This window comes from Rana temporaria, chromosome 7 (genome assembly GCF_905171775.1).
Source record: "Rana temporaria chromosome 7, aRanTem1.1, whole genome shotgun sequence".
NCBI lineage: Eukaryota > Metazoa > Chordata > Amphibia > Anura > Ranidae > Rana > Rana temporaria.
This window is the reverse complement of record NC_053495.1, coordinates 210,831,369-210,857,215: the sequence shown is the minus strand read 5'-3', so window position 1 is coordinate 210,857,215 and position 25,847 is coordinate 210,831,369. Positions and strand designations below refer to the sequence as shown.

Here is a 25,847-nt window from a genome sequence, read left to right as displayed (position 1 = left end):
AGAGACTGACTGCATGGTGTGAACCAGAGCCATTAGAATACATAAAAAACCCTGCGCATGCATTTTTAGTGCAGAAAAAAAAAAAAAAAAGCGCACAGCACTGCCGCGTCCGATGAGGACCGGCGTTTTTTATTTACAGACACGCCTCCGATATCTTCTGATGAAGCAAATTTCCGGGTCTGGGAAATGTCCCGAACGGACCGGTGTCTTTATTCAACCTCGCCAACTATGTATGGAGATCGAATCTCATTCCACTGCAGACATCGGCATATTAAAAAAAAAAAAAAAAAAAAATCGCTGCTGATGTCGCATCATGGTGTACTGCAAAGATATGTCAGTGTGCGAAGCGGCGGGTATCTGAGGTTTATATATAGAGGTACGATTGTGGCGCACACCGATATGAACCATTCATGTGTGTTCTGCGATTCTTTTTAACATTCATCAGTAATAAAAATAACATGATGCTCCCGTGTATGTGTATGTGTATGTGTATGTGTATGTGTATGTGTGTGTATGTATGTATGTATGTATGTATGTATGTATGTATGTATGTATGTATGTATGTATGTATATATATATATATATATATATATATATATATATATATATATATATATATATATATATATATATATATATATATATATAAAAAAAAACTAATAAATATATATAATTTTTATTTATTTTTTTAAATAGATTTAAAATTCTTGAATGTATGTGCTTTTTTTTTTTTACAAAGCACATACATTCAAGAATTTTAAATCAATTTAAAAAAAAAATTATAAATAAATAAATTTAAAGCAAGTTTCTCAGTGCAGTGTATGTATGTATATATATGTGTGTGTGTTTTTATATATATATATATATATATATATATATATATATATATATATATATATATATATATATATATATATATATATATATATATATATATATATATACATATACATATATATATATATATACATATACACACACACACACACACACACACACTACTGAGAAACTTGCTTTCACTGTCACACACCCCTCCTGCTCTAGTAGATGGGTAATGACCCCTCCTACTCTGGTGTTGAGGTCAGAGGTGCCCCCTGATGCTCCGGTACAGGACACCGAGGTGCCCCCTGATGCTCCGGTACAGGACACCGAGGTGCCCCCTGATGCTCCGGTACAGGACACCGAGGTGCCCCCTGATGCTCCGGTACAGGAGTTCCACCCCCCCGCCTTCTATAGTAAACCTCTCCTGTAGTCACCAGGAAAAGTTACATGCCCCGGTACAAGGCACCGAGGTGCCCCCTGATGCTCCTCCGGTACAAGGCACCGAGGTGCCCCCTGATGCTCCTCCGGTACAAGGCACCGAGGTGCCCCCTGATGCTCCTCCGGTACAGGACACCGAGGTTCCACCCCCCCGCCTTCTATAGTAAACCTCTCCTGTAATCACCAGGAAAAGTTTCGGCAACCCCCCGGTGTGGCGCCTCTTTTCTCGGCACGGACAGGTGTGGTGGACAGAAACACACAAAATAAACAAACAAAAAAAAAGTGATCTTACGGGTTTCTCGGATTCCTTCTTCTGCGGCAGTTTCTTCTTGGTGGCCTTGCGCTCGGCGCGCCGCAGTTCGGTGGTGGTGTCGGCGGCGGTAATAAGTTTCTGCAGGTCCTGCGCCTTCTTCTCTCTCTCCTTCTTCCTGCTCTCGATTTTCCGCAGCTCTTGGATAAGATATTCCTCTTCTGACACCTACAGGAGGAGAGACGCAACTACACGTTACAGACATAGAGGAGGGAAGACGTGGGCAGAGGGCGCACCCTGGTGGATGATGGCAGGAAATCTTCTCATTGGTATAATAAGTAACTATTGTATAGTGAAAAATCTAAAATGATAAAGGTGTATTTGTTATTTTTTATATAATTTTTTTTTTTAACCCCTTCAATACCGGGCTTTTAACACCACCTCAACCCCGGGCCTATTCTGGCACTTCTCTCCTACATGTACAAATCATCATTTTTTTGCTAGAAAATTACTCAGAACCCCCAAACATTCTATATGTTTTTTTTAGCAGACACCCTAGGGAATAAAATGGCAACTTTTTATCTCGCACGGTATTTGCGCAATAATTTTTCAAATGCTTTTTTTTTGGGAAAAAAAAAAAACGGGTTCATGAAGTTACCCCGATTTCTTTGTAGAATGTGAAAGATGAAGTTATGCGCACACTCATGGAATGGCGGCCAAACTTCGGTACTTAAAAACCTCCATGGGCGACGCTTTGAATTTTTGTTTACAGGTTACCAGTTTAGAGTTACAGAGGAGGTCCAGGGCTACAATTGTTGCACACGCTCCAACGCACGCGGCGATACCTCACATGTGTGGTTTGAACGGCGTTTACATGTGTGGGCGGGACTTACATGTACGTTCGCTTCTGAGCGCGAGCTACCGGGGCGTTTAAATTTTTTTTTTTTTTTTAATTTTTATTTAATTTACTTTTTTTTTTTTTTTTACACTTTTGACTTTTTTTTTATCACTTTTATTCCTATTACAAGGAATGTAAACATCCCTAGTAATAGGAATAGTGTGCGACAGGTCCTCTTTATGGAGAGAGGCGGAGTCAATAAGACCTTCCCCTCCCCCCACATCTCTCCTCCAGGCTGGAAAAAAAGTCACCGATCTCATGCTTACTAGCCGCAACCGCGGCTTTGTTTACTTCCAGGTACCCGGGCGTGACATCACATCGCACCCGGGCCTCCGACGTTCATACAGATGACTGGTGACCATCTGGTCACCAGTCATCTCTATGGTTCCCATTCGGCGATTCTTTCTCCAGGCCCCCGATGGCACAGGAGAGCCCGGAGAAGCCCCGGATGGCGGCGGGAGGGGGGGGGATGAAAGAATGATATCTGAATGATGCCTCTAGCTGCCCCCCATCATTCAGATATCACCACACAAAGCCCAGGACGTCATAGGACGCCCACCCGGGATGGGAGTTCCCCGCTGTGGACGTCATACGACTACGGCTGGGTAATGAAGTGGTGAAATGATATCAGGGCAGTTTCAGGGGGAGGAGGGAGGCGCATGGCATAAAAATTTCCCTGAACTCTGTAACATTCTTGCAGTCACAGAATTACATTGTTTGTAAAACTTACACATCTATTCCTGGATGTCCACAGGGGAAACTTCAAGATCCTGCATACAGGTAATATGCACTACACAGCGGATTATTTTGTTTTCCTGGATCTGAATACCAACCCAGCGAAATGTGTATAAAGGTGGAGTCTTCAACTCAGCACAGGGATGGTGGGAACCCCTCATAATGGGCACAGCGGGTGTACAGACCCGGGAACTCAGCACAGAGATGGTGGGAACCCCTCATAATGGGACACAGCGAGTGTAGAGACCCGGGAACTCAGCACAGGGATGGTGGGAACTCCTCATAATGGGCACAGCGGGTGTACAGACCCGGGAACTCAGCACAGGGATGGTTGGAACCCCTCATAATGGGACACAGCGGGTGTACAGACCCGGGAACTCAGCACAGGGATGGTGGGAACCCCTCAATGGGCACAGCGGGTGTACAGACCCGGGAACTCAGCACAGGGATGGTGGGAACCCCTCAATGGGCACAGCGGGTGTACGGACCCGGGAACTCAGCACAGGGATGGTGGGAACCCCTCATAATGGGCACAGCGGGGGTACAGACCCGGGAACTCAGCACAGGGATGGTGGGAACCCCTCATAATGGGGCACAGCGAGTGTACAGACCTGGGAACTCAGCACAGGGATGGTGAGAACCCCTCATAATGGGCACAGCGGGGGTACAGACCCAGGAACTCAGCACAGGGATGGTGGGAACCCCTCATAATGGGCACAGCGGGTGTACAGACCCGGGAACTCAGCACAGGGATGGTGAGAACCCCTCATAATGGGCACAGCGGGGGTACAGACCCAGGAACTCAGCACAGGGATGGTGGGAACCCCTCATAATGGGCACAGCGGGGGGGTACAGACCCGGGAACTCAGCACAGGGATGGTGGGAAACCCTCATAATGGGCACAGCGGGTGTACAGACCCGGGAACTCAGCACAGGGATAATGGGAACCCCTCATAATGGGCACAGCGGGTGTAGAGACCCGGGAACTCAGCACAGGGATGGTGGGAACTCCTCATAATGGGCACAGCGGGTGTACAGACCCGGGAACTCAGCACAGGGATGGTGGAAACTCCTCATAATGGGCACAGCGGGTGTACAGACCCGGGAACTCAGCACAGGGATGGTTGGAACCCCTCATAATGGGACACAGCGGGTGTACAGACCCGGGAACTCAGCACAGGGATGGTGGGAACCCCTCATAATGGGCACAGCGGGTGTACAGACCCGGGAACTCAGCACAGGGATGGTGGGAACCCCTCAATGGGCACAGCGGGGGTACAGACCCAGGAACTCAGCACAGGGATGGTGGGAACCCCTCAATGGGCACAGCGGGTGTACGGACCCGGGAACTCAGCACAGGGATGGTGGGAACCCCTCATAATGGGCACAGCGGGTGTACGGACCCGGGAACTCAGCACAGGGATGGTGGGAACCCCTCATAATGGGCACAGCGGGTGTACAGACCCGGGAACTCAGCACAGGGATGGTGGGAACCCCTCATAATGGGGCACAGCGAGTGTAGAGACCCGGGAACTCAGCACAGGGATGGTGAGAACCCCTCATAATGGGCACAGCGGGTGTACAGACCCGGGAACTCAGCACAGGGATGGTGGGAACCCCTCAATGGGCACAGCGGGGGTACAGACCCAGGAACTCAGCACAGGGATGGTGGGAACCCCTCATAATGGGCACAGCGGGTGTACAGACCCGGGAACTCAGCACAGGGATGGTGGGAACCCCTCAATGGGCACAGCGGGGGGTACAGACCCAGGAACTCAGCACAGGGATGGTGGGAACCCCTCATAATGGGCACAGCGGGTGTACAGACCCGGGAACTCAGCACAGGGATGGTGGGAACCCCTCATAATGGGCACAGCGGGTGTACAGACCCAGGAACTCAGCACAGGGATGGTGGGAACCCCTCATAATGGGCACAGCGGGTGTACGGACCCGGGAACTCAGCACAGGGATGGTGGGAACCCCTCATAATGGGCACAGCGGGTGTACAGACCCAGGAACTCAGCACAGGGATGGTGGGAACCCCTCATAATGGGCACAGCGAGGGGTACAGACCTGGGAACTCAGCACAGGGATGGTGGGAACCCCTCATAATGGGGCACAGCGGGTGTACAGACCCGGGAACTCAGCACAGGGATGGTGGGAACTCCTCATAATGGGGCACAGCGGGTGTACAGACCCGGGAACTCAGCACAGGGATGGTGGGAACCCCTAATAATGGGCACAGCGGGTGTACAGACCCGGGAACACTGTCAGAGGGTTTAACTCTTCAACCTCCACCAATCATTGCAATATTTTAGGCGGAGCGACTCTTTAACGTGAAGATTTTCTGGGAGGCGCAGAGCCGAGTGATTTCTGGCGGAGGAGCGCGGAGGGAATTTGGAGCCGCAGTATTCCGGAGTTTGTAGTGGTAACGTGAATGACCTTCCTGATCCGAAACCTCCTTTCCGCTTTATTGAGCAAAGAAGCGACTCCAGCCCGCCGGTTCAGGTAACTTTGTACTCGAGTTCAGTGAAAAGGGAGACGGCGGGTCGGGAGGACGGCGCAGCGCCGGGAGAAGTTCTTTCAAATATCAGCAGAAGAGAAGAAAAAAAACGCACAAGTGCGCGGAGCTACGAGCAACGGCGAGCCTCTCACTGCCAGGCAGGGAAAGGGTTACCAGGCAGATTAACTCCTCCATCCCCCAATACTAGAAATATGAGACATCCAATAACAATTCTTGTTCTAGAAAATCGAAAACAGATCAAATACTTAAACTAAGAAAATTTCCCATTTTAGGGAAAAAATAGGATTTTTGTACTCACCGTAAAATCCATTTCTCTGAGTTCATGGACGGACACAGCAGCAATTGACCTTAGGGTATTATCCTTCCTTTTAGGAGATTGACTAGGCAGAAAAACAGCATGTTAAGTGTTAAAACACTCCACACAGTACAGTACCTCCCAGGGGGCGGATCCCCCGGGTACATCCCTCTCTCTGCCTCATGCAGCCCCAGTTCGTAACAAGCAGTACAAAAAAGGAGGGGTGGGTGCTGTGTCCGTCCATGAACTCAGAGAAATGGATTTTACAGTGAGTACAAAAATCCTATTTTCTCTTCCGTTCATGGACGGACACAGTAGCATATTGACCTTAGGGACGTCCCCAAGCAGTGTCAAAAAAATCGAGGGGTGGGAAAACACAGCAAACCGACTTCACCCCAAACAAACCAGAGTTCCTCAATGGAGGAACCCCAACCTTAAACAGCCGCCTGTAAAACCTTGCAGCCAAAGGAGGCATCCGAAGATGCACTCACATCCACCTTGTAAAACTTTGAGAAGGTGTGGACTGACGACCAGGTCGCTGCCTTACACACCTGCAAAACAGACGCTTGATGGCGGAAAGCCCAAGAGGCACCGATCGCCCTGGTCGAATGCGCCGCAACCCGAAAGGGAGGCGCCCGCCCCTTTAGGGCATAGGCCTGAAGCACGACCTGCCTGATCCACCTAGAAATGGTGGCCGATGAGACCGCCAGACTCTTCTTAGGACCAGTCACCGACACGAACAGTGAATCCGACCTCCGAAACGGAGCCGTAGCAGACAGGTACACCCGTAGGGCTCGAACCACGTCCAAGGAATGTAACGTGGCCTCCATCGGGTTCTTCGGCCGAGGACATAAGGATGGAAGAACAATGTCCTCATTAATGTGAAAGGCCGAAACAACCTTAGGAAGGAAAGACGGCTGCGGCCGCAGCACCACCTTATCCCTGTGGATGACCAAGAAAGGAGCCTTGCAAGACAAGGCAGCCAGTTCAGACACCCGTCTGACCGATGAAATTGCCACCAGAAAAAACACCTTCTGAGACAGAGTCAAAGGGATTTTCCGAATGTCCTCAAACGTAGCCTCTTGAAGCACCGAGAGGACTAAATTCAAGTCCCATGGAGGCAGTGTAGGACGCACAGGAGGGGCCACATGTCGAACCCCCTGCACAAACGTATGCACCAGGGATTGCGCCGCCAAGGGTCGCTGAAAGAAAACAGCCAAGGCCGAAATCTGACCCATAACCGCAGCATGGTAGAGATCACCAAGTCCGACAGGCCTCGATCCTTCAGCACCTGGCTCTCAACAGCCACGCCGTTAAAGCCAACCACTGTAAAGCAGGATGAAAGATAGGACCCTGCGACAGAAGATCCTCTCTCAGAGGCAGGCGCCAAGGCACGTCTGCCACCAGACCTGTGTACCAGGGGCGGCGAGGCCAATCCGGAGCGATCATGATTTCTGGTATCCCATAGGCTTCCACTCTGCGTAGCAGGCGAGGAAGAAGCTTCAGAGGAGGGAAGGCGTAGATTAGAAGCTAGTGACCCCATGGCGCCACTAACGTGTCTGACGCGTCCACCCATGGGGCTCTTGACCTGGCCACGAACTGTGACCCCTTTCCGATTGAGACGGGACGCCAGAAAGTTCCACGTCTGGAGTGGCCCATTTCAGACACAGACTCTGAAACACATCCGGGTGTAGCGACCATTCTCCTTGGTCTAGCGTTTGGCGACTTAGGAAGTCCGCCTGCCAGTTCTGCACCCCCGGAATGTACACGGCTGACAGAGCCGGAACATACTTTTCGGCCCACCGGAGGATGTGAGCGACTTCTGCTGCTGCAACAGAGCTCCGTGTGCCCCCTTGATGATTGACATACGCCACAGCCGTAGCGTTGTCCAACTGTATCCTGACCGGGCGGCCCTGCAGTCTCAGAGACCACTTGGAGAGACACAGCCTGATCGCCCAGAGTTCCAGGACATTGATTGGCAGACGGGACTCTTCCCGAGTCCAGCGCCCCTGGGCTGACTGAACACCCCAGACACCCCCCCAGCCGGAGAGGCTGGTATCCATCGTGACCACCGTCCAGTGGCACGGCAGAAATGATTTCCCGGCCCGAAGCACCGGAGATGTCAGCCACCACACTAGGGAGGACCTGACCAGGCGACTCACCCGAACTTGGTAATCCAGAGACAAAGGGAGCTTGTCCCAACGCAACAGAATTTCTCTCTAACACAGGAGTGTGAAATTGAGCATACGGAACCGCCTCGAAAGAGGCAACCATCAGACCCAGAACTCGCATGCAAAAGCAAAGTGACGACAACTTCTGGGTCACCAACCGCTGCACCGCAGATTGCAATGACTGTAGTTTCTCCGTTGGAAGGAAAACTCTCGCCTCCGGGGAATCCAGGACCAACCCCAGGTATTCCAGACGCTGAGACGGAACCAACACTGACTTCTGGACATTCAGCAGCCAACCGAATTCTCGGAGGGTCTGGCAGGCGATAGACACACCCACCTCTAACTCTGAGCCTGAAGAAGCTCTCAGGAGAAGGTCGTCCAGGTATCCTACAATAGCGATCCCGCACTGCCTCAGTAGGGCCAGAATCGGAGCGAGCACCTTGGTGAAAACCAGTGGTGCCGAGGCCAGGCCGAAAGGGAGGGCCACAAATTGAAAGTGGTCCTCCCCGACTGCAAAGCGCAGAAATCTCCGCTGCTTTGCGCATATAGGTGGATATGCAGGTACGCGTCCTTGATATCCAAGGACGCCATAACATCCCCCTGATGGAGCGCTGCCACTACAGAGCGAACCGGCTCCATCCTGAACTTTTGCACTTTGACAAAACCGTTGAGGGCCTTAAGATCCAGGATTGGACGGACTCCTTCCTTCTTAGGGACTACAAACAGATTGGAGTAAAACCCCTGAAACCGTTCCAGTAAAGGAACCGGCGCGATCACCCCCCTGACCAGCAGATCCTGAACAGCCCCCGACAGGGCCACCAGGCGTTCCGGAGGAAGCTGGAGGTTGGAAGGAAAAAATCTGTTTGGTGGACAAGAGAGAAACTCTCTCTTGTACCCCGAGGAAACTCCTTCGCAAACCCACCGGTCGGAAAGAAGAGATATCCACCGAGCCGCGAAGCCGGCCCCCCACCCGAGAGACGGGCGGGGGCAGACCTTCATGCGGAAGCAGGCTTTTCCGCAGGCTTGTTGGGCTTGCGGAACCAGGGGTGCTTCTGCCCTTCAGCGGGCGCCTTGGCACCCTGGTAACGTTTTCCTGCCGCACCGGGCGGGCGAAAAAAACGCTTGGGGGCGGTAAAGGAAGGCCCTTGCTTACAGCGAGGCTCATTACCTTTACTCGACTGTGGGAGCAGAGTGCTCTTACCTCCCGTGGCATCTTTTATGATGTCATCCAGAGACGCCCCAAAAAGCCGTTCACCCTTAAAAAGGGTAAGTCCACCAAGGTCTTTTTTGAGGACTGGTCCGCAGACCAACACTTCAGCCACACAAGGCGGCGCAACACTACGGCATAGGCGGAGGCCCTGGAAAGTAGGGGAAGCGTGTCCAGGGCCGACTCACAGACAAATTTGAGGCCCTGCGCCACACAGAGCTCCGAAGCATTCTGCGCCTTCAGCTCCTGCAGCAGGGACTTTGCTTGTTCGGTAAGTGTCTGCGACACTAGAGACCCGGCCAAGACCGGTCTCACTGCCGACCCCACCACTGTGAACATGGAGTGGGCCACAGTCTCAGCTCTCCTATCTGTGGGGTCCTTAAAGGCAGAAGCCCCTTCCACAGGTAACGTGGTCGCCTTGTTCAGCCTGGACACAAGGCTGGGGGGGGGGGGGGTCCACTGACGGAAGAGAGATCCACTTTTTTAGGAAGTCCTTCTCAAAAGGGTATCGGACCGCAAAGTATTTTGGAACAGAAAAAACTTTCTGTGGCCGATCCCATTCCTTGTACAATTTTTTGTCCAGATAAAGAACACAAGGAAACACTCTCGCGGTGCGGGGTGGCTTGCGGAACCCAAAAGGGACTGACATCTCTGATGTCTCCGCCGAATCCTCAAGTTTTTGAGAATCCCGCACCGCAGTGATAAGAGCACCAACAAACACCTTATCATGCGCTGACCCTGAAGCAGAGTCATCCTCACTGTCCGTGTGGGCTAGGCCTGCATCTTCTGACATAACGGAACCAGGGCCGGACACAGTAGCAGGGCCCGATTCCGTGTCAGACACATCCCCAAAAGAAGGCGGAGGGAGGGGGCGCTTTTTACCCCCCTTCTGGCCACTCGCCGCTTTAGTCCTGGCAACAAACGCCTCAAGGACTGCCGTCATAGCATCCACTGAGGCCGCAGGAACAGGGGCACTAAGGGTTAACTCCGGCATGTCTGGGGGAGAAGCCTCCGGTTCGGACGCCATGCTGACCCACTGCCACCCTTGTACTGCAAGGCAAGACCCACAGGCCACCCTCCCGGCCGCAACAGAGAGCAGGGAACCCCCCAGAGGACTCACCACCTGACCAGGCCTGTATGCTGCTGTGACGGCCCAGAGCGCTGTCCGTGCTGTGCCGTCCCTAAGGAAGTGTTCTGCAGCCGTTCGCGCCGTTAGTCTGGCCGCTAGAGGCCGCCGACATGCAAAAATTAGCATGCGGGCTACAAGAAAATGGCCGCCGATAGTTTTTAAAAGCAGCCGTCACTGGCAAAATGGCGGCCGAGCACATTGTAAAACACAAACGGCGCCAAACACACAGTAAAAAACAGCCAACACGCAGGACCCCTGTAGGTCCCACGCAGCACACAGGGCAGAAATAAAAACGGCACATAGCACCCCCCGACAGCAGCCGCAGCCCCCAGCCACCGGATGGAGCCCCCCAGGCGGACCCCCCACCTCACAGCTGACCACCCAAAATGTGGGGAAGGAGGGAGAGAGGAAAGTAGGGTGGACCCCCGATCGACCTCCCCAGGAATGCACCAGCCGAACCACCATGCCACGGCAAAGGGAATCCCACTTACCCGTCTTGCGACCACCGGCTGGAGGCATTCCAGACAGAACCATTGTCCGCGCAGTTACGGCATGGCTGCCAGCCCGGCACACTGACACGGCCATAGAGCCCGGTCATATGTGTGCCCTGGAGCGTATAGCTCACCGGCCACCCCTGGAGCAACGGGGCATGTCGTGGACGGCCCAGCGCGTAGCTAAAGGCCGGCACACGCTCGATGGCCGAACAGGGGGGGGACTACAAGGATCGATGATCCAGCCTGGCACCCAGTCGGCAGTTGATTGTAGATCCCAGGATCCAAAAATGCAGGAAAACAGAAAAGAAAAACGTGAAAAATCGCAAAAAAAAAATCTCCAGAGCACATGGGCCCAGAAGAGCCATGTCATCTCCTTGCTAGGCAGAAAAAAACTGAGGCTGCAGAACTGAGAATGGGGGGATGTACCCGGGGGATCTGCCCCCTGGGAGGTACTGTACTGTGTGGAGTGTTTAACACTTAACATGCTGTTTTTCTGCCTAGTCAATCTCCTAAAAGAAAGGATAATACCCTAAGGTCAATTGCTGCTGTGTCTGTCCATGAGCGGAAGAGAAAATGACAATGGTCCCAAAATAGCGTCAAAAGTGTCCGCCATAATGTCGCAGTCACCATAAATAAAATCGCTGATCGCCGCCATTACTAGAAAAATTTATAGAAATTCCATAAAACTATCCCCTATCTTGTAAACGCTATACATTTTGCGCAAACCAATCGATAAACGCTTAAGATTTTTTTTTACCAAAAATATGTAGAAGAATATGTATCGGCCTAAACTGAGAAAAAAAATATATATTTTTTTATATATTTTTTTGGGGGATATATATTATAGAAAAAAAAAGTTAAAAATATTGCTTTTTTTTTTTCAAAATTGTCGCTCTATTTTTGTTTATAGCGCAAAAAATAAAAAACGCAGAGGTGATCAAATACCACCAAAAGAAAGCTCTATTTGTGGGGAAAAAAGGATGGCGATTTTATTTGGGAGGCACGTCGCACGACCGCACAATTGTCAGTTAACCACTTAAGCCCCGGACCAATATGCAGCCTAAAGACCCAAGGTGTTTTTACAGTTCGGGACTGCGTCGCTTTAACAGACAATTACGCAGTCGTGCGACGTGGCTCCCAAACAAAATTGGCGTCCTTTTTTCCCCCCACAAATAGAGCTTTATTTTGGTGGTATTTGATCACCTCTGCGGTTTTTATTTTTTGCACTATAAACAAAAATAAAGCGACAATTTTGAAAAAAATGCAATATTTTTTACTTTTTGCTATAATAAATATCCGGGGAGCGATCGTGACGGAGCGGCTAGAAACAAATAGCCGCGCCGTCGTCCCGGATCGCTCCCCGAGGGAACCCGACCGCCGCGTGTAGCGGGGGGGGGGGTCCCGATCGGACCCCCGACCCATGTCTAGGCAGGCACGTACAGGTACGTTGATGTGCCTGTCCGTGCCATTCTGCCGACGTATATCTACATGAGGCGGTCGGGAAGTGGTTAAAGGGACGCAGTGCCGAATCGCAAAAAGTGGCCTGGTCCTTTAGCTGCCTAAAGGTCCGGGTCTTAAGTGGTTACATTTTTTTTTAAAAAAATGGCGGACCTCCGCTTTAAAAAACTTTAATATTACACGTGTGAATGAGTTTTGTGGACGCCGCACTCGACCATCTGCCACTCACTGAAAACATTAGGTGGCAATCTCAGTGCATTTATTTTGCACTTTATGCATTTGTATTATCCATCCACCAGCGACATCTAGTGGTTGTTTTTGAATATTGCATTTTGTACTTTATTTTTTATCTATTTACAAAGGTGCGTGGTTCATCACTGATTTCCAATGTGCCGGAGCCCCTCAGTACAGCAGGAATGCCCGCTCCCCGCCCCCCCCCCCGCCACCCCCCATGTCTCTAGAACCAGGCATGTTGTACCGCAAAGCAGAACGCAACTTAGCTCTGATCCTCAGATACTCACAGACTCAGCTGCAGGGTAGCAGGCAGGGCCGATCCACCCTATAGGCTCACTATGGAAGCCGCTTAGGGCCCCGCAAAGCTGCAGAGGGCCCCCCAAATTACTAGAGGCCCCGCCTGGTGAGAAGTCATTTTTGGCCCCTCACCCCGCTTCTCAACTTGCTGGCTGCATGGGAGAAGAGGTAAGAAGTCGGCACCCCCCGCTTCTCACTTTAATGCAAGATGTCAGTTCCGATAGCGGAACACCCCCTCCCCCCGCTTCCCAATTTTAATATTTAATGTGACATGTCACTGTCGGCAGTGCCCCCCCCCCCCCCACTTATCAACTTTAATGTCATTTTGCTTAGGGCCCCAGGGAGGTCAGGATCGGCACTGGTAGCAGGAGTAGGGTGACTAAGTCACTGTAGGATAAAAAGGTGAAGCTGCCGGCAGCAGACTGATGGAATACATGGGGGAACATTTTATAGGATAATCGCCCACCACCGCCTAGTGTCATGTCTCCCAATGATAGGGTTGCCAGTAGCCCCGCCCACCTGCTCCGGCGTCCGGCTGTACAGCCTCTCCAGCTGCTCTTTCCTCCGACGTTCGTGAGTGGCATCGAACACCGGGCTCTTCAGCTCTGTCCCGGGAGTGGCGCGAACCGTTCCCAGCTTGGCACAGATGCTGTAATAACGATCTTTCAGGTCTTCTGTTGACCTTTTCTGTAAAAAAAAAAAAAAAAAAAAAAAAAGGTAAATGTAGTGCATGCTGGGAAATCAGTCGTCCTCCATGACACCAAATCAGGGAAACTCGCGATTAAAAAAAAAAAAAAAAAAGAGTTCCCTCCTCAAAATCTGCAATTTAAAAAGCTGATCCCTGGGCTCCTCCTGTTGCTGACTAAACCACACCCCCCTCCCCAATCACTCTCCAGTCTTTTTTTACAGCCTAATCTGACATTTGTTAAAAGCGGAGTTCCACCCAAAAATTGAACTTCCGCTTTTCAGGAAACCTCCCCCCCCCAGTACCACATTTGACACCTTTCAGGGGGGAGGAGGGAGTAGATACCTGTCCAATACAGGTATTTGCTCCCACTTCCGAGCATAGATCACCTACGCCACATTCCGGCGCCTCCTCCGTCGCCCTCCACTGTCTTCTGGGAGACACACAGGTCCCAGAAGACAGCAGGGACCAGTGGGATCGCGCAGCACGACTTGCGCATGCACAGTAGGGAACTGGAACGTGAAGCCGCAAAGCTTCCCTTACCGAGGATGGCGGCGGCAGCATCCGAGAGCCAAGGGATCGATCGGTTTCGGGTGGCCCCCAATACCCAGTTGTTTGGTCAAATGTGAGAGATGATGTTACGCCGAGTAAATAGATACCCAACACATCACGCTTTTAAAAATTGCGCACACTCGTGGAATGGAGACAAACTAGGATACTTAAAAATCTCCATAGGCGTCACGTTCAATTATTATTTTTTTTCTACAGCTTACCAGTTTAGAGTTACAGAGGCGTGTGGTGTAAACACTGTTTACATATGCGTGTTGTGACCTATGTATGTGTTTTCTTCTGTCCCACTATAAGTTGCTCTGATCGCCGCCATTACAAGAACATTTTTATATTTTTCTCTCTCATTTCACCGCCGACGCTATGGGCAGCCCAGTGTGAAAGGGGTCTTAAAGCACTCAGGCTTTCACATAGGGATTGCAGATGCGGCTTCTTTTTCAGGCGCCCCGGTGTGAAAGGGGGTCTTAAACTTTTAAATCTGGGGTGCGGCTGCAAACTGCTTTCCGTAGCCCCGCCCACATCGGTCATATCCAGGCCTCTTACCTTGTACTGCTGGTGATCGTAACGGTCGTGGATGACGATAAAGCGCAGATCGAATCGGCGGCAGAGGTCAAACAGATGGTCGGTCTCGGCCTTTGTCCAGCCGTCATCATGGAGGTACATCTGATATTCCTGCTCTGAGTACACGGGAACCTGAACTGTCTGCAGAAGGAAACACACAAAACAATCATTACAATATGAAGTGTGAGGAGCTCTCTATCCACATCTTGGAAAAAACACTTAGACACATGCCGGAGGCGTAACTAGAATCTTCAGGGCCCCGGTGCAAGAAACCATGAAGGGCCCACAAAATATCTCAGGCTATAGCTCATAGTCCCCAGAGAGCCTCCCCTTCCATCAGGGTCCCCAGAAACCTCCCCTTCCATCAGGGTCCCCAGAGAGCCTCCCCTTCCATCAGGGTCCCCAGAAACCTCCCCTTCCATCAGGGTCCCCAGAGAGCCTCCCCTTCCATCAGGGTCCCCAGAGAGCCCACCCCCCCCTTACACCAGGGTCCCCAGAGAGCCCACCCCCCCCTTACACCAGGGTCCCCAGAGAGCCCACCCCCCCCTTACACCAGGGTCCCCAGAGAGCCCACCCCCCCCCTTACACCAGGGTCCCCAGAGAGCCCACCCCCCCCTTACACCAGGGTCCCCAGAGAGACCACCCCCCCTTACACCAGGGTCCCCAGAGAGACCCCCCCCCTTACACCAGGGTCCCCAGAGAGACCCCCCCCCTTACACCAGGGTCCCCAGAGAGACCCCCCCCCCTTACACCAGGGTCCCCAGAGAGACCACCCCCCCCCCTTGCACCAGGGTCCCCAGAGAGACCACCCCCCCCCTTACACCAGGGTCCCCAGAGAGACCCCCCCCCCCTTACACCAGGGTCCCCAGAGAGACCACCCCCCCCCTTACACCAGGGTCCCCAGAGAGACCACCCCCCCCCTTGCACCAGGGTCCCCAGAGAGACCACCCCCCCCCCTTACACCAGGGTCCCCAGAGAGACCACCCCCCCCCTTACACCAGGGTCCCCAGAGAGACCACCCCCCCCTTACACCAGGGTCCCCAGAGAGACCACCCCCCCCTTACACCAGGGTCCCCAGAGAGACCACCCCCCCCCTTACACCAGGGTCCCCAGAGAGACCACCCCCCCCTTACACCAGGGTCCCCAGAGAGACCACCCCCCCCCCTTACACCAGGGTCCCCAGAGAGACCACCCCCCACCCTTACACCAGGGTCCCCAGAGAGACCACCCCCCCCCCCTTACACCAGGGTCCCCAGAGAGACCACCCCCCCCTTACACCAGGGTCCCCAGAGAGACCACCCCCCCCCCCCTTACACCAGGGTCCCCAGAGAGACCACCCCCCCCCCTTACACCAGGGTCCCCAGAGAGACCACCCCCCCCCCCTTACACCAGGGTCCCCAGAGCGACCACCCCCCCTTACACCAGGGTCCCCAGAGAGACCACCCCCCCCTCTTACACCAGGGTCCCCAGAGAGACCATCCCCCCCCCCTTACACCAGGATCCCCAGGGGCTTGTAGATCTATCTCTGAATGTATATAGCGGAGAGGGGAGGGGCATCAGCAACAGTGTACAAGCGGAGTGAAAGTGAAACTGAAACCTGCCCGGGTCAGATCAGAGGCCCCTCCCCTCTCCTCTGTATACACTGACACTCAAGAGAGTACTACAAGCCCCAGGGGGATCCCACCACCCACACAGGCACCATAGAGCTGCCGATCGCCGCCTTCCACCTCCTCCCACCTCTACCCACTGCACTCAACGACCAAGCCAGAGGTGCAGGGGGAGATGCCGGGACTTGGGGGACCCCCCCACAGCGATATCACGGAAGAGCCCAGTCACAAATGCGACTGCGGCGACCCCTAAAGTTCCGCCACTGACACAAAGGCTATAAATCACCATTAAGCGAGGTCAGCTCTTGCTCTAATGTCAGGTTTGCTCCCTCACTGCACAAAAGTACTGCAATAAAAGATGCAGCACTTCAAAAAAAGAAAAAAGTCTACAAGACGGACTGGCATCGTACTTTATTAAACCTGGCAAAGGGGTAGTCCTTGCCCTCCTCGGACGCCCGCCTCCAGTGGCAGAAGATGGCTCCGTCTTTCCTGGCCGGGTTGGTAAACGGCATCCACTTCCACGGTCGCACCTTCTTACAGCCCAGCTTGGCTTTTACCGTTCGGTACCCATGAGTGGTGTCACTGGGGAGCAGCGGGGGCCCGTCTCTGAAAAGAGAATAAAATAAATAATAATATATAAAAAAAAAAAAAAAAAAAAAAAAAAAAATCGCCATCAGCGTTCAGCCTGCGTTCCGATTGGGAGATCTTCCAATAATCAACATGTATTCCGATATGTGAAACCCTGGAGTGTAACAAATTTGCTTGGAATCTAGGAGCCAGCTAAAAAAGTTAGGAGCCAGAAAACGCGCCCCGTCCCGACGAGCTCGCGCGCAGAAGCGAACACATACATGAGTAGCGCCCGCATATGAAAACGGTGTTCAAACCACACATGTGAGGTATCGCCGCGATTTGTAGAGTGAGAGCAATAATTCTAGCCCTAGTCCTCCTCTGTAACTCAAAACATGCAACCTGTAGATTTTTTTAAACGTCGCCTATGGAGATTTTAAAGGGTAAAAGTTTGTCGCCATTCCACGAGCGGATGCAATTTTGAAGCGTGACATGTTGGATATCAATTTACTCGGCGTAACATTATCTTTCACAATATAAAAAAAAATTGTGATAACTTTACTGTTGTCTTATTTTTTTAATTAAAAAATTCTATTTTTTCTTCAAAAAAGTGCGCTTGTAAGACTGCTGCGCAAATACGGCGTGACAGAAAGTATTGCAACGACCGCCATTATATTCTCTAGGGTGTTAGAATAAAAAATATGTATAATGTCTAATTAGAGGGAAGGAGATGGCAGTGAAAACAGTGAGAAATGACACATTAGAACTGGTTGTACGTGCCAACGGCCACCACCAGATGGCGCCAGGTCACAGAAGGAAGCTTGGGACTTCACAAGGCAGCGGCCTCAATTACCGGCCGTCGCCGGCCCGCCGGAGGTGGGGGCGCACGGAGACACCCACCTCCGGAGGCACCTGTTCCTCCGTGCGCCTCCCCCGCCGCGACGGCCGGAAATTGAGGCCGCAAAGCCGTGGCCTCAATTACCGGCGGGCGCCAGGTCACAATTTCTTGTCGCAATTGCGACCTGGCGCCCGGATATTGTCGAGCCCTGGTGTATCTTATCAACTGGCAGCAAATAGATGATCAGGGGGGGGGGGGGGGGGGGGGGGAGAACGATCCTCTACTGCCCATCAGTCACACACAATGAAGACTAAAAAGTATTTTTCCGAGTCTAACAGGTTTTCTTCTAAGATTGTCCTGTATTTGTCTCCATCCATCTTCCCATCAACTCTGACCAGCTTTCCTGTCCCTGCTGAAGAAAAGCATCCCCACCACATGATGCTGCCACCACCATGTTTCAAAGTGGGGATGGTGTGTTCAGGGTGACACACATAGCGGACAAAAAGTAGAATTTTGGTGTCATGTGACCAGAGCGCCTTCTTCCACATGTTTGCCGTGTCCCCCTCCCCCACATGTTTGCCGTGTCCCCCTCCCCCACATGTTTGCCGTGTCCCCCTCCCCCACATGTTTGCCGTGTCCCCCTCCCCCACATGTTTGCCGTGTCCCCCTCCCCCACATGTTTGACCTGTCATCTCTTATTTCTATTACATGAGATCTCCATAAAGAGGACCTGTCATCTCTTATTTCTATTACATGAGATCTCCATAAAGAGGACCTGTCATCTCTTATTTCTATTACATGAGATCTCCATAAAGAGGACCTGTCATCTCTTATTTCTATTACATGAGATCTCCATAAAGAGGACCTGTCATCTCTTATTTCTATTACATGAGATCTCCATAAAGAGGACCTGTCACCTCTTATTTCTATTACATGAGATCTCTCCATAAAGAGGACCTGTCACCTCTTATTTCTATTACATGAGATCTCCATAAAGAGGACCTGTCATCTCTTATTTCTATTACATGAGATCCCCATAAAGAGGACCTGGGCGGAGTCACGCGGCTCCGGTGCTCTCCCGCTGTGTGTAGGTTGGTTGCACTTTCCATAGACGTCTATGATGTCCCGGGGAGAAAAGGGGACCCCCGATAAACACAATGTTCAGCAAAAAGGGAGGGCGCACTTACTTCTTGTCTGAATAGAGGAGAGCGTAGACCTCCCGGTGCATCCCCTCCGGACGCTTAAATGTCAGAGTCTCCGAAGATTTCTTAGATTTCTTCTACAAAGAGAAAAAGAGAGAGAGAGAAATGAAGAAGGTCTCTGTACAGCGCTGCGGTATATGTCAGAGATATATACATGTATTATAATAATGTGTGACTGTGGGGGAGGGGACATTAGAGTGTAAGCTCCTCTGTACAGAGACTGATGTGACTGTGGGGGGGAGGGGACATTAGAGTGTAAGCTCCTCTGTACAGAGACTGATGTGACTGTGGGGGGGAGGGGACATTAGAGTGTAAGCTCCTCTGTACAGAGACTGATGTGACTGTGGGGGGGAGGGGACATTAGAGTGTAAGCTCCTCTGTACAGAGACTGATGTGACTGTGGGGGGAGGGGACATTAGAGTGTAAGCTCCTCTGTACAGAGACTGATGTGACTGTGGGGGAGGGGACATTGGAGTGTAAGCTCCTCTGTACAGAGACTGATGTGACTGTGGGGGAGGGGACATTAGAGTGTAAGCTCCTCTGTACAGAGACTGATGTGATGAGGGGGAGGGGACATTAGAGTGTACGCTCCTCTGTACAGAGACTGATGTGACTTGACTGTGGGGGGGGGGGAGGGGACATTAGAGTGTAAGCTCCTCTGTACAGAGTGATGCGACTGTGGGGGGAGGGGACAAGAGTGTAAGCTCCTCTGTACAGAGACTGATGTGACTGTGGGGGGAGGGACATTAGAGTGTAAGCTCCTCTGTACAGTGACTGATGTGACTGTGGGGGGAGGGGACATTAGAGTGTAAGCTCCTCTGTACAGAGACTGATGTGATTGGCGCATTGATCTCTGTACTGCACTGCGGTATAGGTCAGAGCTATCTGCAGATAATGAAGGTTGATCCTCCTGATTGGTCTCCCTGTGGGGATGATGATTGGTTGGGTGACATTGGATGGATTCTCTCGGGGGGGGGGGGGGGGGGCGTACCTTGTCTGCATTGATGATGTCCTTCTTGCTGATGATCCCGGGGGTCTCCGACTCCCCTCCCCCCAGCTCCAAAATGTCCCGGACATCGGCTCCGGTCGTCATTCTTCACCCTGATAGGAGGAGAGATATTGGAGACTTTCATTCATATCACACGAGAAAAAAGAGCAACCGGATAACAAACAATATCAGATCAGTGCAATGAATTCTGATTGGTCGATGTGATACAAAGTAACTACAGAATATTCAATTCATATCCGAAAGCTACTTTCCCCACCCCCTTTATTAGGTGCCCCCTTGGCCTTCATTCTTCGTGGCAAAGATACAACAACTATAGACCCCCCCCATACAGATATCTATAGACCCCCTCCTCCTCCTCCCCCCATACAGATATCTATAGACCCCCTCCTCCCCCCATACAGATATCTATAGACCCCCTCCCCCCCCCCCCCATACAGATATCTATAGACCCCCTCCTCCTCCTCCCCCCCCATACAGATATCTATAGACCCCCTCCTCCTCCCCCCCCATACAGATATCTATAGACCCCCTCCTCCTCCCCCATACAGATATCTATAGACCCCCTCCTCCTCCCCCCCATACAGATATCTATAGACCCCCTCCTCCTCCCCCCCATACAGATATCTATAGACCCCCTCCTCCTCCCCCCATACAGATATCTATAGACCCCCTCCTCCTCCCCCCCATACAGATATCTATAGACCCCCTCCTCCTCCTCCATACAGATATCTATAGACCCCCTCCTCCCCATACAGATATCTATAGACCCCCTCCTCCCCCCCCATACAGATATCTATAGACCCCCTCCTCCTCTCCCCCCCCCCCCATACAGATATCTATAGACCCCCTCCTCCTCCTCCCCCCATACAGATATCTATAGACCCCCTCCTCCTCCTCCCCCATACAGATATCTATAGACCCCCTCCTCCTCCCCCCATACAGATATCTATAGACCCCCTCCTCCCCCCATACAGATATCTATAGACCCCATCCTCCTCCTCCTCCCCCCCATACAGATATCTATAGACCCCCTCCTCCTCCCCCCATACAGATATCTATAGACCCCCTCCTCCTCCCCCCATACAGATATCTATAGACCCCCTCCTCCTCCTCCCCCCCATACAGATATCTATAGACCCCCTCCTCCCCCCATACAGATATCTATAGACCCCCTCCTCCTCCTCCCATACAGATATCTATAGACCCCCTCCTCCTCCCATACAGATATCTATAGACCCCCTCCTCCCCCCATACAGATATCTATAGACCCCATCCTCCTCCTCCTCCCCCCCATACAGATATCTATAGACCCCCTCCTCCTCCCCCCATACAGATATCTATAGACCCCCTCCTCCTCCCCCCATACAGATATCTATAGACCCCCTCCTCCCCCCATACAGATATCTATAGACCCCCTCCTCCTCCTCCCATACAGATATCTATAGACCCCCTCCTCCTCCCATACAGATATCTATAGACCCCCTCCTCCCCCCATACAGATATCTATAGACCCCCTCCTCCTCCCCCCATACAGATATCTATAGACCCCCCTCCTCCTCCTCCCCCCATACAGATATCTATAGACCCCCTCCTCCTCCTCCCCCCATACAGATATCTATAGACCCCCTCCTCCTCCCCCCCCCCATACAGATATCTATAGACCCCCTCCTCCTCCTCCCCCCATACAGATATCTATAGACCCCCTCCTCCTCCTCCCCCCCATACAGATATCTATAGACCCCCTCCTCCTCCTCCCCCCATACAGATATCTATAGACCCCCTCCTCCTCCCCCCCATACAGATATCTATAGACCCCCCCCTCCTCCCCCCATACAGATATCTATAGACCCCCTCCTCCTCCTCCCCCCATACAGATATCTATAGACCCCCTCCTCCTCCTCCCCCCATACAGATATCTATAGACCCCCTCCTCCTCCCCCCCATACAGATATCTATAGACCCCCTCCTCCTCCCCCCCATACAGATATCTATAGACCCCCTCCTCCTCCCCCCCATACAGATATCTATAGCCCCCCTCCTCCTCCCCCCCATACAGATATCTATAGACCCCCTCCTCCTCCCCCCCATACAGATATCTATAGACCCCCTCCTCCTCCCCCCCATACAGATATCTATAGACCCCCTCCTCCTCCCCCCCATACAGATATCTATAGACCCCCTCCTCCTCCTCCATACAGATATCTATAGACCCCCTCCTCCTCCCCCCCATACAGATATCTATAGACCCCCTCCTCCTCCTCCATACAGATATCTATAGACCCCCTCCTCCTCCTCCATACAGATATCTATAGACCCCCTCCTCCTCCTCCATACAGATATCTATAGACCCCCTCCTCCTCCTCCATACAGATATCTATAGACCCCCTCCTCCTCCCCCATACAGATATCTATAGACCCCCTCCTCCTCCCCCCATACAGATATCTATAGACCCCCTCCTCCTCCCCTCCATACAGATATCTATAGACTCCCTCCTCCCCCCCATACAGATATCTATAGACCCCCTCCTCCTCCCCCCCATACAGATATCTATAGACCCCCTCCTCCTCCTCCCCATACAGATATCTATAGACCCCCTCCTCCTCCTCATACAGATATCTATAGACCCCCTCCTCCTCCCCATACAGATATCTATAGACCCCCTCCTCCTCCCCCCATACAGATATCTATAGACCCCCTCCTCCCCCCATACAGATATCTATAGACCCCCCTCCTCCTCTCCCCCATACAGATATCTATAGACCCCCTCCTCCTCCCCCCATACAGATATCTATAGACCCCCTCCTCCTCCTCCTCCCAATACAGATATCTATAGACCCCCTCCTCCTCCTCCTCCCAATACAGATATCTATAGACCCCCTCCTCCTCTCCCCCCCCCATACAGATATCTATAGACCCCCCCCCCCCCCCCCCCCCCCCCATACAGATATCTATAGACCCCCTCCTCCTCTCCCCCCCCCCATACAGATATCTATAGACCCCCCTCCTCCTCTCCCCCATACAGATATCTATAGACCCCCTCCTCCTCCCCCCATACAGATATCTATAGACCCCCTCCTCCCCCCCCCATACAGATATCTATAGACCCCCTCCTCCTCCTCCATACAGATATCTATAGACCCCCTCCTCCCCATACAGATATCTATAGACCCCCTCCTCCTCCTCATACAGATATCTATAGACCCCCTCCTCCTCTCCCCCCCCCCATACAGATATCTATAGACCCCCCTCCTCCTCTCCCCCATACAGATATCTATAGACCCCCTCCTCCTCCCCCCATACAGATATCTATAGACCCCCTCCTCCCCCCCCCATACAGATATCTATAGACCCCCCTCCTCCTCCCCCCATACAGACATCTATAGACCCCCTCCTCCTCTCCCCCCCCCCATACAGATATCTATAGACCCCCTCCTCCTCCTCATACAGATATCTATAGACCCCCTCCTCCTCCCCATACAGATATCTATAGACCCCCTCCTCCTCCCCCCATACAGATATCTATAGACCCCCTCCTCCCCCCCCATACAGATATCTATAGACCCCCTCCTCCTCCTCCCCCCATACAGATATCTATAGACCCCCTCCTCCTCCTCCCCCCATACAGATATCTATAGACCCCCTCCTCCTCCCCCCCCCATACAGATATCTATAGACCCCCTCCTCCTCCTCCGCCACATACAGATATCTATAGACCCCCTCCTCCTCCCCCCATACAGATATCTATAGACCCCCTCCTCCTCCCCCCCATACAGATATCTATAGACCCCCCCCCTCCTCCCCCCATACAGATATCTATAGACCCCCTCCTCCCCCCCCATACAGATATCTATAGACCCCCTCCTCCTCCCCCCCATACAGATATCTATAGACCCCCCCTCCTCCCCCCATACAGATATCTATAGACCCCCTCCTCCCCCCCCATACAGATATCTATAGACCCCCTCCTCCTCCTCCCCCCATACAGATATCTATAGACCCCCTCCTCCTCCTCCCCCCATACAGATATCTATAGACCCCCTCCTCCTCCCCCCCCCATACAGATATCTATAGACCCCCTCCTCCTCCTCCCCCCATACAGATATCTATAGACCCCCTCCTCCTCCTCCCCCCCATACAGATATCTATAGACCCCCTCCTCCTCCCCCCCCCCATACAGATATCTATAGACCCCCTCCTCCTCCTCCCCCCCATACAGATATCTATAGACCCCCTCCTCCTCCCCCCATACAGATATCTATAGACCCCCTCCTCCTCCCCCCATACAGATATCTATAGACCCCCTCCTCCTCCCCCCCATACAGATATCTATAGACCCCCCCCTCCTCCCCATACAGATATCTATAGACCCCCTCCTCCCCCCATACAGATATCTATAGACCCCCTCCTCCTCCCCCCATACAGATATCTATAGACCCCCTCCTCCTCCCCCCCATACAGATATCTATAGACCCCCCCCCCTCCTCCCCCCATACAGATATCTATAGACCCCCTCCTCCCCCCCATACAGATATCTATAGACCCCCTCCTCCTCTCCCCCATACAGATATCTATAGACCCCCTCCTCCCCATACAGATATCTATAGACCCCCTCCCCCTCATACAGATATCTATAGACCCCCTCCTCCCCCCCATACAGATATCTATAGACCCCCTCCTCCTCTCCCCCATACAGATATCTATAGACCCCCTCCTCCCCATACAGATATCTATAGACCCCCTCCCCCTCATACAGATATCTATAGACCCCCTCCTCCTCCCCCCCATACAGATATCTATAGACCCCCTCCTCCTCTCCCCCCCCCTCACCTATATTATACCGAAGGATCCTCCGAACCGGCGCGCTCTGATGACGTCACCCAGAGACGAAAGGACGCCGCGGAAGGGAGACGCCCAGCGGCCAGAGAGGAGAATGACAGGAGGGGCGGGGCCAGACCGCACTGAGCCGGGGAGGGGCGGGGCCAGGGAAGTGCAGACGCTCTGGGTGGAGTTGCTCAGTGTATGTGGGGGGAGTCAGGAGATGACCCCTCCCACTATTCTTTCTCTATAAGTGGGCGGAGACATCGCAGCGCGGTGATAGAGGAACCAATTCCGCTCCCCATCACAGATTGCTCCGGAAGTGACGTTCTGTCGCCGCCATCTTGCTACACCCCACAACATTGCACAGTAGTGATAGAGTGTGAAGGGGGCAAGCGGACATCTTGTTACACCCACCGGAGTTTTAGATTTCAGTTATTTTCAACACAAAACGGAGCTTATGTGCTTAAATACAGTGTTTTGAAATCCGACGGACTGTTTACATGTGAAAATCAGAGGTGTTCTGTCACATTAGCAACCATGTCAGGTCAGCAGGTTTGCTGCGGCTTTTAAAATTTAACCTGTAAACAGTCCCTTTGGATTTCCAAACACTGTAATTAAGCAAATAAGCTCCGTTTTGTGTTGAAAATAACTGAAATGTAAAACTCCAGAGGGTGTAACAAGATGTCCGCTTGCCCCCTTCACACTCTATCATTACTGTGCAGGAGTGTGGGGTGTAGCAAGATGGCGGCGAGGAAACGTCACTTCCGGAGCATTCTGGGATAGGGAGCGGAATTAGGGTTGCCACCTTTTCTTCAAGTCAAACCCAAACACTTTAGCGGCCCACGGCAATTATTTTTTTAGTATAACCTATACATATATTTTGCTATTAAACACCATTTCTGATCATATGAAGTTAAAGCGGGAGTTCACCCAAAAATCAACTTTCTGCAGTTAGATCCAGCATACTGCTGACATCTGCAGTATGCTGGTCTTTTTTTTTTTTTAGTACTTATCGTTTTAGCTGTATTTCTTCTATGGCT

The 25,847-nt window shown here is 52.2% G+C and overlaps 1 protein-coding gene across 2 annotated transcripts in view; it reads right to left on the bottom strand.

The window, feature by feature from the left end:
• The window catches only part of DMAP1 (DNA methyltransferase 1 associated protein 1), a 72,529-nt gene extending 47,611 nt beyond the window's left edge, over positions 1-24,918 (bottom strand). Inside the window, exons 1-7 of one of the 2 annotated variants that reach the window (XM_040360955.1) lie at positions 24,817-24,918; positions 19,971-20,080; positions 18,965-19,056; positions 16,783-16,978; positions 14,748-14,906; positions 13,472-13,639; positions 1,553-1,738 (exon numbers count right to left, since the gene is read on the bottom strand). In XM_040360955.1, coding sequence (XP_040216889.1) covers positions 1,553-1,738; positions 13,472-13,639; positions 14,748-14,906; positions 16,783-16,978; positions 18,965-19,056; positions 19,971-20,072 — 903 coding nt within the window. In that variant the 5' untranslated portion in view covers positions 20,073-20,080; positions 24,817-24,918. Of the gene's footprint in view, positions 1-1,552; positions 1,739-13,471; positions 13,640-14,747; positions 14,907-16,782; positions 16,979-18,964; positions 19,057-19,970; positions 20,107-24,816 lie in introns of both variants that reach the window. The other variant, XM_040360954.1, reaches the window with a different exon arrangement.
• Between the last annotated feature and the right edge of the window lie 929 nt (positions 24,919-25,847).